Genomic DNA, 13197 nt, shown 5'->3' with positions numbered 1-13197 from the left:
TATTGGAACCTACCTTCCAAGTCTTCCACCTGCTCAGCACAGCCACAGTGAGGGACAGTAACTTCAGCACACAGTCCTTTGGAGGACACACTCAACAGCGTAGGACCCACCATTGTTACACATTTGGCTGACTCTTTTTAAAGGGATTGATTAACGAATGTTTGCAGCCCTGGGGATCGACCCTAGGTCTCACGTATGCTAGGTAAGTGCTCTACCACCAAGCCACACCCTCAGCTGAAATTGTATTAATGTAGTTGCTAAATGCATGTTTAGATTTTTTTTTAATGGCTTAAAAGCTGTTCTTTGATTAATTTCCCACAGGCATATCATTATCAAATACCATGGTAAATGCAGGTTTGACTTCCTTTAAAAAAATAGAAGAAGCAAATGCAAGAGAACTTGAACTGGTATGTAGTTTTCTTTGTTCCCAACATGACTGACTCCTCTTTAAACTCCAAACCCCACATCTCCATTTTGAGTGAAGCTGTCTGGATGTGGAAGCTGGCTTGGTCAGTAAACTACATACTCCGCAAGCCTGAGGATTCACAGCTCAGCACCCATTTTAAAAAACCAGACCCAGAATCACATGTGTAACCCCAGCACTCAGGAGGTCAAACACGAGGACCTGAGGCTTTCTGGCCTTATGTTCTAGTGGAGTCAGTGGGCGCCAGTGCAACGAACGAGGACACCGGCTCCTGAAAACAAGGTCGTTAGCAACTGAGGAAGACACCCAAGTGTCGATCTCTGGTCTCCTCACACATGCACAGACACTTACAAACATACATACATATGTGGCCATATAGACCACACACAAAAATACTTCTTCGTCATCGCCTTCAGTATTTCAATTACAGAGGTTTGGGGTATAAAACCTTATTAAATTTGTGACGTCTAAAAATATTTCAGTAAGAGTTTTAAATGTTTGTGCTAAGAGTATAATGATATAAATATGTTTAGATTTTAAGTAGGCACCCGCCTTTTGGAACCCAGATAAAAGAAGCTGTGATGTATCTACCAAAATATGAGCTTGAAGTGGAGCAGGTGAATATTTGCTTTCTTAAATATTTCGACAGGTTTTTTTTTTAAAGCAAAGCTTTCCATGACTACAATTGAAGCTGAGTATGAATAGTAAGATTACTTTAAAGCATTTAATACTTATTCTTTTTTTTTAAGATTGCAAGATACAGTGATATCGTGGCAGAAATACTAGTAACCGTTATATTAAGAAACTTTAAAGAGCTGCAAACTAAAAGAACAGCACCAGACTCTCACTATGCTACCTTAGTCATAGGTGATGCAGATAATCAAGTCATTTTGAAGCACAAAATTATGTGAGTAATTATGAGATAGCTACTTGATTTTATTTCTAAATTTATTGTACATTCAATTTTTACTATAAGATACAGTATATAGATCATCACATAATTAAATTACCATTCTCTGGCAATGGGTGTTGAGGGTTGTTCTGATGCTGGCCCTCAAGATCTGGTTACTTCCTGAATAGAACTATTCTTGCAGTGTAAACCTGCCTAAGGCATACCTGACTGGTTGATTAAACAGCCTATACCTGGGCAGGGCAGAATGGGGTAGGAATGGCTAAAGGTCCCAGGCTTTTGAGTTAAAGAGAATCATGGAAAATGGATGGGAAGAAAGGAGGAAGGAGGATGCCATGATGGGTTAGATGGAGAAGGAACCATGTGGGCCAGGAGGAAGGATTCTGAGGATGGTGTGGATGGAGAAAACACCCAAATGAAAACATAAGCAAGTATTTATAAAATTGTGGATGGAAGGCAGCCCAAATGGGGACGGTTAAGGCAGATGGCATTGATGGGGCCTGGGAGGTAAATGGTGACATTATTGAGACAGCATAGGTAGAAATACCTGCCCAGCCCAAGGTAAATAAGCCAAATATTAATCTAACAGTGTCTGTGTCTTATTTGTGATAGTGGGTCAAATGATACCACCGTGATAATCATAGGGCTAATAATAAACATACAGCCCAAGACCATTTTTTTTTTATTTACTGTAACAAATGGGGCAAGTTTTTCACTTGTCTATTTAAGAATAATACTAACTTTGGGTGTGCTGCTTTAGGTTATTCTGTTTAGAATTAGATGAAGAAATTATAAAGTCTGTCACCATGGAGGGATTTGTAACAAGAGAATACATGCTCTGGGGCCTTTCTTATTTTGCTGCTTTTCTTCATCTGTGGCTTTGAATACAGTTGTCAACGCAGAATGTAACACATAAGCAGCTACTCGTGCCCCCCGGTATGGCGTTGTAGCATTACTCTCTTTCAGAACGCAGTCAGGCTGGCCACATAGAAAGGACTCTTCCACATGCCCTCTTCTCTAGTATGCCAACTTAGAGTTTTCACTTCTGCGTTTTCTAGTTATCTCCCGTCAGAATGTCCTAGTAAACTAAGGGTAGCAGTGGCAGTGGTTGCTAGTTCTTCTCTAGTACTTGGTAGGCTCCAAATAATGAAGTACTTCATATTTGTATGAGATGGGCCCATCATAATTCACTTTTGTAGGGGGAAAATTGAGACAGACAGAGGTTTTAGTCACATTTGCCACGACCTGTAGCCAGTTGATAACACATTCTAGATGGATCCTAGTGTTCTCACCAGAGCCTGCCCTCACTGTCACTACAGAACTAAGTTTAGGAATGGCAGAGACTCTCTTACAGAATCTCCATTTCTGCAGGAGCTGCAGCAACAGGATGTTCTCCTCACCTACCACTAGCCCTAGCACACTTAGAACACACCATTTTATAAGTCTTTATTCCTGGGGACTAGGAGAAGGAATTCAGTTCAGTAATAAAATATTTTCCTTGTCTGTGTCAATGTTAAATACAAACTATTTAAAATTCAGTTTAAAAGATTGTTGAAGTTGTTTCTTACAAACAATTATAACTTGTGCACAAGCACATTTAAGTGGTATTGATTCAGAAGCAATATGTCTTATTGACAACAACTATATATTTCTCTTTGGCCTCAAATGAGTCTGTGCAACTTGGGATCAACTGTTGCTGAAATAATTTTGGTCAAGGTGGCTCCATCATTATGTGTGGTAGAATATGCTGATAATACTAGCATGGGTGGAGGTGGAGGCTCAGTAGTCCAGGTCATTCTTACTTACTTGGTAAGTAGGAGGAGACAAACAAAAAATGTCCACTGACACCTTGTTCTTCCTCCTTGGAGTGAAGTAGTTTTCAGTGGTTTTTTTACTACTCTTGATGACTAGTTTGAGAAGAACTAGTCCTTGAAATCAATGTGTTAGTTCCTTCAGTGCTTGGCTCACATTAAATCATACATTACTTCTTTTCAGGGATTCTTTTTTGTTAAAAAGCGGAAATTGGACTAAGAAAATTGATGTGAGGAGAGCTCTTACATGTGAAGATCTCAGCATAAACCTAATTAGTTCTGATTACGGTAAGTCAGTCATAGCAATATAAAATGTGACCGCAACTAAAATTACTTCTTTTATGCTAGCTGATACAGAAAAATACTAACTTCAAATAAATGTTGAGGGAAATATCATATATTTAGGTAACATAATTAAATTGTCATTTACCTGTAAGTCTTTGTTTTCTAAGATAAATTTCAGTTATGGTATTTAAAAATTTTTATTAAGCTAGATGCATACATTTTTGTCATATTTTAATCTTTTAAAAATACTTTCATTTTCTGTATTTAGCTCTAGAGCTATAAAAAGAAATAAAAAGCCTCGTGTTAAGACTTAATGTGATTTAATAAGCATTTGCATACCTCTTTTTCTCTTTCCAGTTGGTCTTGATATTCAGCAGAAATTTACAGTCTTTTATTTAGGACCCAGGAAGCTTGTAAGTCAAACAGATATGCAAAGAAAATTAGAAACAGGTGTTTCTCATCCTAAATACTCAGCGAGAGCTACTGCAGCAAGATCCAGTGAAGGTAAATAACACGACTGTTTGTTTTCTATTAACACAGCAACATGGCCTGGCAGGAGTGTTACTACAGGGTGACTTAGTTCAGACTGTCTGTATCTGGATGCCATATTTAGGTTTCAGATAGTGATAACATATTAAACTAATAATATATAGTGGGAATTCTATTTGAAAAATATGACTCATATTCTATTTGAAAATATGACTCATATTTTTCAAATTAGGATGATAAAGTGGGCAACAAATTACTTGAATAGTTTTTATATGCATTATCCCTTTTCATACATACTTCATTTTTAGGCCTATTGTCTAGAGGAAAGCAGTGATGTGAGGGAATCCACAGACTTTTTTTTAATAATTTTTATTTTTTATATTAATTACAGGTTATTTACTTTGTATCCCAGCTGTAGCCACCTCCCTGTCCCCTCCCAATCCCACCTGCCCTCCCTCATCTCCTCCCATGCCCCTTCCCCAGTCCACTTGTAGGGGAGGACCTCCTCCCCTTCCCTCTGACCCTAGTCTATCAGGTCTCATGAGGACTGGCTGCAGTGTCTTCCTCTGTGGCCTGGTAAGGCTGCTCCCCCTCGGGGGGAGGTGATCAAAGAGCCAGCTCCTGAGTTCATGTCAGAGACAGTCTCTGTTCCTTTTACTAGGGAAACCCACTTGGATGCTGAGCTGCCATGGGCTACGTCTGAGCAGGTTTTCTAGGTTATATCCGTGCATGGTCCTTGGTTGGGGAATCAGTCTCAGAAAAGACCCCTATGCCCAGATATATTTGAGTGCAGGGAATCATGTGAAAGAAGGGGGAGTTAGCAGGACCTGGAGAGGATGGGAACGCCACAAGGTCCACAGACTTTTAAGGCAGACCAGAGTGAAATGAGTGTTAGGAGTAACTGTAAGCAAACACTGACGTCAGTGACAGAAATGTGTAGTGAATCCAAGGGACTAGCCAGCTGCCTTAAAGAATCCACTCAGAGCTTTTACTGTGAACCCAAAACCATGTTTCAGTCTTCTCCTTTTATGTTCTAAAACACAATTGTAAGTTTGTAAGTGGTAAAGACTTTTAAAGCTCTACTTTACACACAAAAATTAAAGCCATCCATTACTGAATTGCTGTTCAAATTTCTGTCTCATAACCCATGTAAGGTATGTCCTTATCTACATCTTGACAGTACCGGGTGTACCAGGCTGGCTTCTGAATCCTTTTGGCTTGTCTCTAGTCATTTCAGGAGTCTCTCACAGTGCCACAACAGAGAGGGTCCGTATGAATGGCAGGAAGTCTGTGGTGGAGCTTGTTGCCATGTCCTAATGGACTAAGCTAACAGTGGGACTGTTACTGCAGTCAGGTGTTCACTAGCGTAAATGCAAGTGAGGGCAACCCAACCAGGAAGAGTCACAGTAAAAATAGACAGGAAGGGGGCTGCACACAAGAAGATGCATAAGCTCCAGAAGACATGCAGAACACAACAAAGAGACTTTAGAATATGAGACTTTAGAATGTGAGATAGCATTTTCTTATAGCGGCCCTACAAGCTGGTGGCGGCTCAGTACCAGAAAGGAGAGGTGAGGAGCTAAGAGTCAGTGACTAAAGGACTGAGATAAACAGATAATTTAATTCAAGACCTCGCCAAGAATGTGAAGATCAGTTTAACACTTAGACAACAAAGTTACCAAAGTAGATGAAAGAATCAATAACATGGAGGAAAAATTTAAAATAAGGAGGAAAAATCAGCAAGGAAATTGAGATACTTTTAAAAAAATTCTAGAAATAAAAAACAAAAAAATGAAAAACCTCAACCAGACAAAAACCCAGCAGAATCCATCTGAACAAACTTCAGTGATGTGGAACAAAGAGTGGGGGAAATTAACAAACATGAGCAAAACTTCCAAGAAGCATGGGATACATTCAGGAGACCAAATCTAAGAATCTACAGAAGTAATGTCAAAATTTAGACAATCTATTAATGAAATTATAGCTGAGAATTTTAAACTACAAAAAGAAATAGACATTTAAACAAAGGAAGCACTTGGAACCCCAACTATATTTAACCAGAAAAGAACCTTGTTATGATTTATCATAGTCAAGATGTAAAAAACAAACAAACAAAAAAAAAACCAATAATACTAAAAAAAAAAAAAAAAAAAAAAAAAGCTGTAAGGGGGAAAGCAGGCAAACACATCAGAATAACATTTAGATCTGTCATCAGCAAACTTAAAGTTTGCTAAAGTTAAAGTAAATATCAACTATCTAGATTGTTATACTCAGAAAAGTATTCTATGAAAATTGATGAGGAATAGGAATATTTCCAAACAAACACAAGCTAAGGCAATTTATGCTGACTAAACCAGAAATACAGAAAAAAAAATCTTAGAAGAATAGCATATACCGAGGAATAAGAAAGACAGTTTCACCTACCAGAACACAGGAAAGAACACACATCAGGTGGACACAGACGAGCCCTAGGGAACCGGGAAGCAGCATGATTACATGTTCAGTACAGCAAGCCAGCAAGCATCTGATACTCCCAGGAGGGAAAGAAAAGAATTACCAATAAACCAGCCAACCAGAACAGCAACCAACAGAATCATTAGTACCAGCAAATGCTTTTTTTTTAAATGTAGAAATGAAACAGTCAAAAACAAAACAACACACAGCAGAAGCCACCATCAGCACTTTGAATGAAAATGCCCTTTACTTGCCGGTGAAAAGGCAATCAAGAAAATGTCCCCACTGACACGCCCACAGCCCACTCAGAGACAATTCCTCAAGTGAGATTTTCTCTTCCCCAGGATGTCAGGTTGATAACCAACCCATCACAAGGACTAACTCGATTAAAAAAACAAGACCTGATTACCTTGTTCTCCCAAGAAACTCACATAACTGAAAAGACAACCAAAAATGTAGAGTCTATTGTTAACCAAACAAATAGAAGCCACAAACAGGCTGGCATAGAGATTCCTGTACTGGTAAGTAGAGTTCAAGTCAAAATCACTCAGAGAACATTAGCCACATTTTACTAAAGGAGGCCGGTCATCAAGAGGATATAAGCATTGTCAATATTTACATACTGACTCCTGGGCCCACAATTTTGTGAAATAAACAGTAAAGCATCAAAGGTCACAGGTCCTGACACAATAATAGTCAGAGACTTCAATGCCTCTAACATCTAGAGAGGCCTTTCCAACTAAAACACAGCGAAGGAACTTGAACAAATGATACCATGCTCACTAGGCCTTACCATATCTAAACAATATACTTCATCATAGACAGAGCATACACTTTTCACTCTCGGCCAGACCTTGGAAACATGCCTTGGAATGCTGGGAAGCCCCCATAATTCTGTTCACTCCTGCTGAGGGAGTACAGGGCATCACTTTCTGGTGCGTCCTGAGGAAGGTTTCAACTGGCAGCTCTTAGAAGGCTTGGAATGGGTGAGGGGCTCTTGACTAAAGGCCCGGAATCTGTGAAAGGCTCTTGACAAAACAATTTACAAGGCGTTTCCTCCTTCTGTCTCATCTCCCCGACAAGGTGTTTCTTTAGGTGAATGAAAGGGGCCCTCTAGGGGAGAATTAGCTAACCTAATTCAGGAGGCAGAATCTTGAGAGACAAGGCTCTGGCCACTGACTACACAGACCAGAATTGCCCAGTTTTCTACCGATCAAGCCCATGGTTTGAGCATGTACTCTTCATCTGCTAGGAGCTAGGTTTCTCACCATGCACAGTGGGTACACAGGAGGAAGATATGGAACATGTAAACACCCCAAAGTAAACAAAGTGATAAAAGAGTGAGATAATCTCATAATGTAAGAAACTTAATAGCAACTTCCTAGAAATTAAGCATCAAATTACGATTATAAAATAATAGTAGGCCGTAAATGAAAAGAACAAAAATTGGCACAGAGAAGGCAGATCTATGATTGGATGCATGAACACACTGGAGACAAAGTACAATCTAAATGAAATGAAAGCAAAGCAGAAACCAAGAAAACAGACAAAGAGACAGAACCTTGAATCTGACTAATAAGTATTTTAAAAAGAGAAAAAAATATCAAGACCTCCCATGAGGTATAGATGTGCCCACCAGAAAAGAACCCTTCCTGTTAGGAAATATGAAAGAAAATCTACTAATAAGGCATAATTGCAGCTTCTGACTGGAAGCCATAAGGCTCAGGAGAAAGAGCTCAGTGGGTAAGAGGCTGCTGCCAAGCCTGAGGAGCTGAGTTTGACCTCTGGGATCCACCTGGTAGGAGAGAAACAACTCAGCAAGTTGTCCTCTGGCACACGTGCGCGCGCACACACACACACACACACACACACACACACACACACACAGAAAGAGTAGTTTTAAATTTTATTTTTGTGTTTCTGAGACAGGGTTTCTTTGTGTAGCCATAGCTGTCCTGTAGAACAGGACATGTAGAACAGGCTGGCCTTGAACTCACAGAGATCCTCCTGTCCAGTGTTGGGATTAAAGGTGTGTGCCACTGCACCTGGCTTTAACACTTTATTTTGAAAGTAGATTTTTAAAGTTAGTGGACATCTGTATTAGCCAGAAAATGGGGATGTTCCATTATTTTTGTAGGTTTTGAGCATTCTTATCTCTAGTTTCAAAAATAATCACACAGTTTTCCACTGTGGTCATAGAATGGCTGTTTCTGAGTGTTTGTATTTTCCGAGTCATGTTCGGTTGAGAGCATTATAGGTAACTGTCTGCTTTCAGATGCCAGGGATTTATTATTGTTGCTAATAATAGTACTTTGTCAGCATTTGTGTGATGGATATTCCCCCTTGTGAACTTGACTGGACTTACAGTCACCTAGGAAACACACTTCTGGTTTCAGACAAGTATAGGTGTTTGTGTGTGGCTATGTGTGCGTGAATGCAGGTGCCTACAGGGCACAGAGGTGTTGAGTCTCCTTGGAGCGAGAATAGCAGGTAGTTGTAAGCCGCTCAGTGTGGGGTCTATGACCTGAGCTTGGGTGCTCCGAAAGGCAGTGTAGCTCTTAACCACCCAGCGCTCAGTCGCTCCAGGAGCTAGATGTTTGGTCAGAGCTAGGAGACAAGTAACTAACATACTATTAGACACATGTTGTTACCATGACACTGCAACAATTTCAGCTCAGTGTTTTTAGCCCATGCGAGCTGGCTACAGTGATTCTGAGCCTGTAGCGAGGTAGCACACCATGGGGTCAGGGCAGGGGAGCTTACTTAACTTTGTCTAGAACAGAAAGAAACATGTAGAAGCCAGGGACAAGATAGGTCCTTCAAAATCATTCCTCCATCAAGGTTGTGGAGCTAGACCCCACTGCCTCAAACCCCCCATGATGGTGTCAGATTTTAAAACCATGAATGTATTAGTCCGAGGGGTAGGGCAAGGCCTGCATATGTCAGTCACGTTGCAGTGATTGTACCCTCCAATTAGGGACCAACACCTGAGCCTTTGGGAGGATATTTTATATCCAAACCATAAAGTACCTGCCGTACTGGCCATCATGGTCCTCAAAGAGACCAGACACCTGCCTTTGTTGTGAGAAGCCTGATCCATTTACTCTAGGCTGCTACAGACATAGTATAAGTATCTAGCTGTGCCATGACTTGAGAAGGATTGAATAGTGACACTGAAAATAAAATGGCCAAGGAAGCTTGCAAAGGTCTTCAGAGCTGTTCAGTATTTCCAGGTCACTTAAAATTTGTGTTCCAGCCAAAACAGGCAGGTGTCAGTTCCCACAGTCTGTGATTTGCTCTCTTTGGCTACAGTGACCTCTGTGGAATATCTTCCCTTGTTCCTTTCCTGTCCAGAACCTGACTATCCTGTAAGGACAATTAAAATATTCTCCCTGTTCAATATTACTAGTCAGAACTATATCAAGAAAAATGTACTCAAGACATAGTAAATGTGGCAGGCCTAGTGGAAGTTCTGCTTGGGGAACTGAGGCAGGAGGCTTATAAATTTGAGGCCAGCACAGGGGACTTAGATGTTCTTTCAAAACAAAATGTAGGAAGAGCCGGCTTGGGAAACACACTGCTCCATGACAGAGTGCTCACTTAGCAAGCACAGTGCCCTATGCTCAGTCCCTAGTACTACAGGAAAAACCCACAAAACCCACATATAGGTAGATTGTATATTACATGATTAATTAAATGTGTGGATCCATTTTGAAAGATCCCCGGAGGGTATCTTCCGTCAGAGAGACCCCCTCCCAAGGATCAACGAGTCCATTCGGATGCAAACAGCAAGAGGCTTTTATTTTGATTCACGAGTACTCGGGGCAGCAAGGTCACTCGAGAGGACCCTGCGCGCCCCCTAGATGGGAAGCTGGGGTTTTTATAGGGTTTTAGAGGCAGAAGCACTGGTACAGAAGCGAGAGGGCATGGTTACAGGGGGCTGATTGGTACGTTTACACGAGACCACAATTTGCGTCAAAGTTTGGCAGGGGCACCAAGATTCCAGGAACTGGGTGGTCAAGGGGGGTAGGATGACCCCTTGACGTGGCCCGCCACCTGTTATTTTGTTTTTCCCTATCTTAGCTGAAACAGTCTCACAGATATCTATGAGAGTGATTAACACAAACTGTTTTTAGTATGACTGGGGCAGCCTGACCACAGATATCCCAAGTGGGTGACACAGCTAGGATTTTTCAGTAATTTTCCAGTTTCTCATCTGGCCTTCAGAGTTTTACAAAACAGTGGTGTCTCACAAAATGGCATTAGCTATGTTTAACTTAGTGTGAGGCTGGGGTCTTTCAATTTGTTAGAGCTTGGGGACACCGTGCTGGAAGTATCTTTCCTTTGAATCTTCGTAGCAAATCTTATGTGCTTCAGAGCGTTTACTTTCAATTTACCAACTCTGTGCCGTCCTGTCTACTAACCAGCCAGGATGTCATCAAATGCTGTGAGATTTGCTGATTCCAAGTACTCAGCCTTAAGGACAGAATAGTGTTTCAAAACCCTATCTTCATTCTTACTTCCGTGAAGACCAAATTTGTTGTTGATATTCCTCTGTATTTGCTTGAGCTTATATTAGAGAAGTTGAAAACAGTGTTTAGGTGGCTGGATGTCCTGTATGAAGAACTGGGGTGGGCTAAGAGTGGGGAGAGACTTAGAAGAAATACCTTTTTAACAGTTTAAGGTGGTATTCGAGGAAGTGTTACCACCTTGTTACCATTCTTGTTACCACCTAGGGAAAAAAGAGTGGATGGAAAGTAACTGTAATAGATTTCTAATAGTAGATGTAATGACAAATGTACTTTGTTATTAATTGTTATCACATTACATTAATTTGTTATCCCATTAATTTAGGAGTGTCTACCGGGAAAAAAGCTGGGAACCGAGAATGCAACCATCATTGTAAAAATAAACATGCATGTGGACATGAGTGCTGTAAGTTCTGTTGAGATTGGCTCTAACTGAAATGCCTTTGCTGACCGCAGCTGGAGAACCTCCCAGTGCTATGTACCGATCTTGTAGAGGACCCAAGTTCAGTTCCCAGCACCCACAGTCAACCACAGCTTCAGTTCCACCTCCGAGAGCGCCTGCACTCATGTTCACACATGCACATGAGCATGCACATGTGCTCACATGCATACACATACACATAATTAAGGATAAAATGAATTTTTAAAAGTCTTTAGCGGATAATAATGATATGCTAATTTTCTGCATATGGTGTTTATAGCATTCAACTTAAAACTCTCCAGATAGTTTGCCTTTGTGGGAGAGAAGAACAACATGAAAAAAGTAAATATTAGATTTGACATTTCAAAGACATTTAGGATTTTTTTTTCTTTTAAATACTTCAAAAATTTTAAGATTTCACTGGTCAAATCTATCATCTGTACTTGGGAGCCTAAGGCAGGAAGATGGTGAGGTGAAGGTCAAATTGAACTGCATAATAAGATCCTGCCTTAAAAAACAAAAGCAGGACTGGAGAGATGGCTCAGTGGTTAAGAGCACCATCTTCTCTTCCTAAAAGGACCTGAGTTCAGTTCCCAGCACCCACATGGCAACTCTAGTTCCAAAGGATCTAACACCTTCACCCTAATGCACATGAAATAAAATTAAATTATTTAAAAAAAAAAAAAAAACAACAAGAAAAGAAACTACAATTTCCTTTAATAGGTAAAACTGGAGTTGCACAAAAGCCAGAAGTTAAAGAGTCGGCAATGTCTTCATATTTGTCTGACTTAAAAAGCAGAAATGCCATTTCTTCTCTTCCGCCAGTTAAACGACTCAAGGTTAGTTTTAGTAGTGTTTAACCTTTGTTCTGCAATTAACTGAATGCAAATGTCACCTGCCCTGTGCATGACTAAGAAAAGTGGATGGCTACTGTGTTCTTTAAAATTATTTACGGGCTTGACTAGGAGTGTGATCATTATTTATAATCAATCTAGAAATCTATTTTTGGAGCATAACTCTCCAGCCTCTCTCCCTTAGTCTGGTAACTATTTAAGCAGAGAGAAGTCTGAGCTTGACTTAATTCAGCAACAAGTGGAACTAAACAATCTTGCCCTGTCTTGGCTTTGAGCTGGAAATTCTGGTGGGCTGGAAATTCTGAAGTTAGTTTGAATTCTTGCCCCTAAGTATGTGAGTGAACAAGAGCCTTCCTTCCCAGTGATGAAGAAATGAGTGTCTGTTACTTGATAGGATAGTCGCAAGTGGCCTTTCCTTAAGACCGTGCTTTCATGTCCTAGAGAAGTCCTTTGATAGGGCTTTTATACAGTGAAAGTGTGTAGTGAGGGGAAACAAAGGGAGTATTGGGAAATTGAGTCAGGAGATTTAGTGAGTTCCGATTCTGAGAAATTAATTTTGTAGGCCAGGCGTGGTGGCACACGCCTTTAATCCCAGCACTCCTCAGAAGGCAGAGGCAGGCGGATCTCTGACCTTGAGGCCAGCCTGGTCTACAAAGCAAGTCCTAGGACAGCCAGGGCTACACAGAGATACCCTGTCTCAAAAAATAATAAAAATTTTTGATGGTTTATGTTTTCCTTCCCTCCCTTCTTTTCTCTTTCCCTTCCTTCATTCCTGCTTTTCTTCCATATTGTTATTTCTTTCCATCTTTATAAGAATTAAGGATATGTCAGTATACCAAAATATATTGATAAGTAAGACAGATTTAGTCTCAGTCCTCATTGAATTTATAGTTGAGTAAAGAATACAAATAAACAAACTGTGACAGAGACTGATGGACTCCATTTTAAAGGTCTAGAGTATTTTGTGGTGCCAGAGAGATTGTCCAAGTAGCTGAATGTCTGGAAATCATTTTTAAGTAG

General features: G+C 40.4%; 1 protein-coding gene across 1 annotated transcript in view; it reads left to right on the top strand.

The window, feature by feature from the left end:
* Positions 1-13197, top strand: part of Hfm1 (helicase for meiosis 1) — an 84818-nt gene that overhangs the window by 55213 nt on the left and 16408 nt on the right. The window contains exons 26-32 of the mRNA XM_055611700.1: positions 322-407; positions 958-1041; positions 1174-1331; positions 3330-3433; positions 3788-3934; positions 11228-11308; positions 12047-12162. Coding sequence (XP_055467675.1) covers positions 322-407; positions 958-1041; positions 1174-1331; positions 3330-3433; positions 3788-3934; positions 11228-11308; positions 12047-12162 — 776 coding nt within the window. The remainder of the gene's footprint in view (positions 1-321; positions 408-957; positions 1042-1173; positions 1332-3329; positions 3434-3787; positions 3935-11227; positions 11309-12046; positions 12163-13197) is intronic.

Source organism: Psammomys obesus, unplaced genomic scaffold, assembly GCF_907164565.1.
Source record: "Psammomys obesus unplaced genomic scaffold, mPsaObe1.curated_primary_1811, whole genome shotgun sequence".
Classification (NCBI taxonomy): Eukaryota; Metazoa; Chordata; class Mammalia; order Rodentia; family Muridae; genus Psammomys; species Psammomys obesus.
The sequence above is the reverse complement of the archived record's forward strand: the minus strand, read 5'-3'. Positions and strand labels throughout refer to the sequence as shown.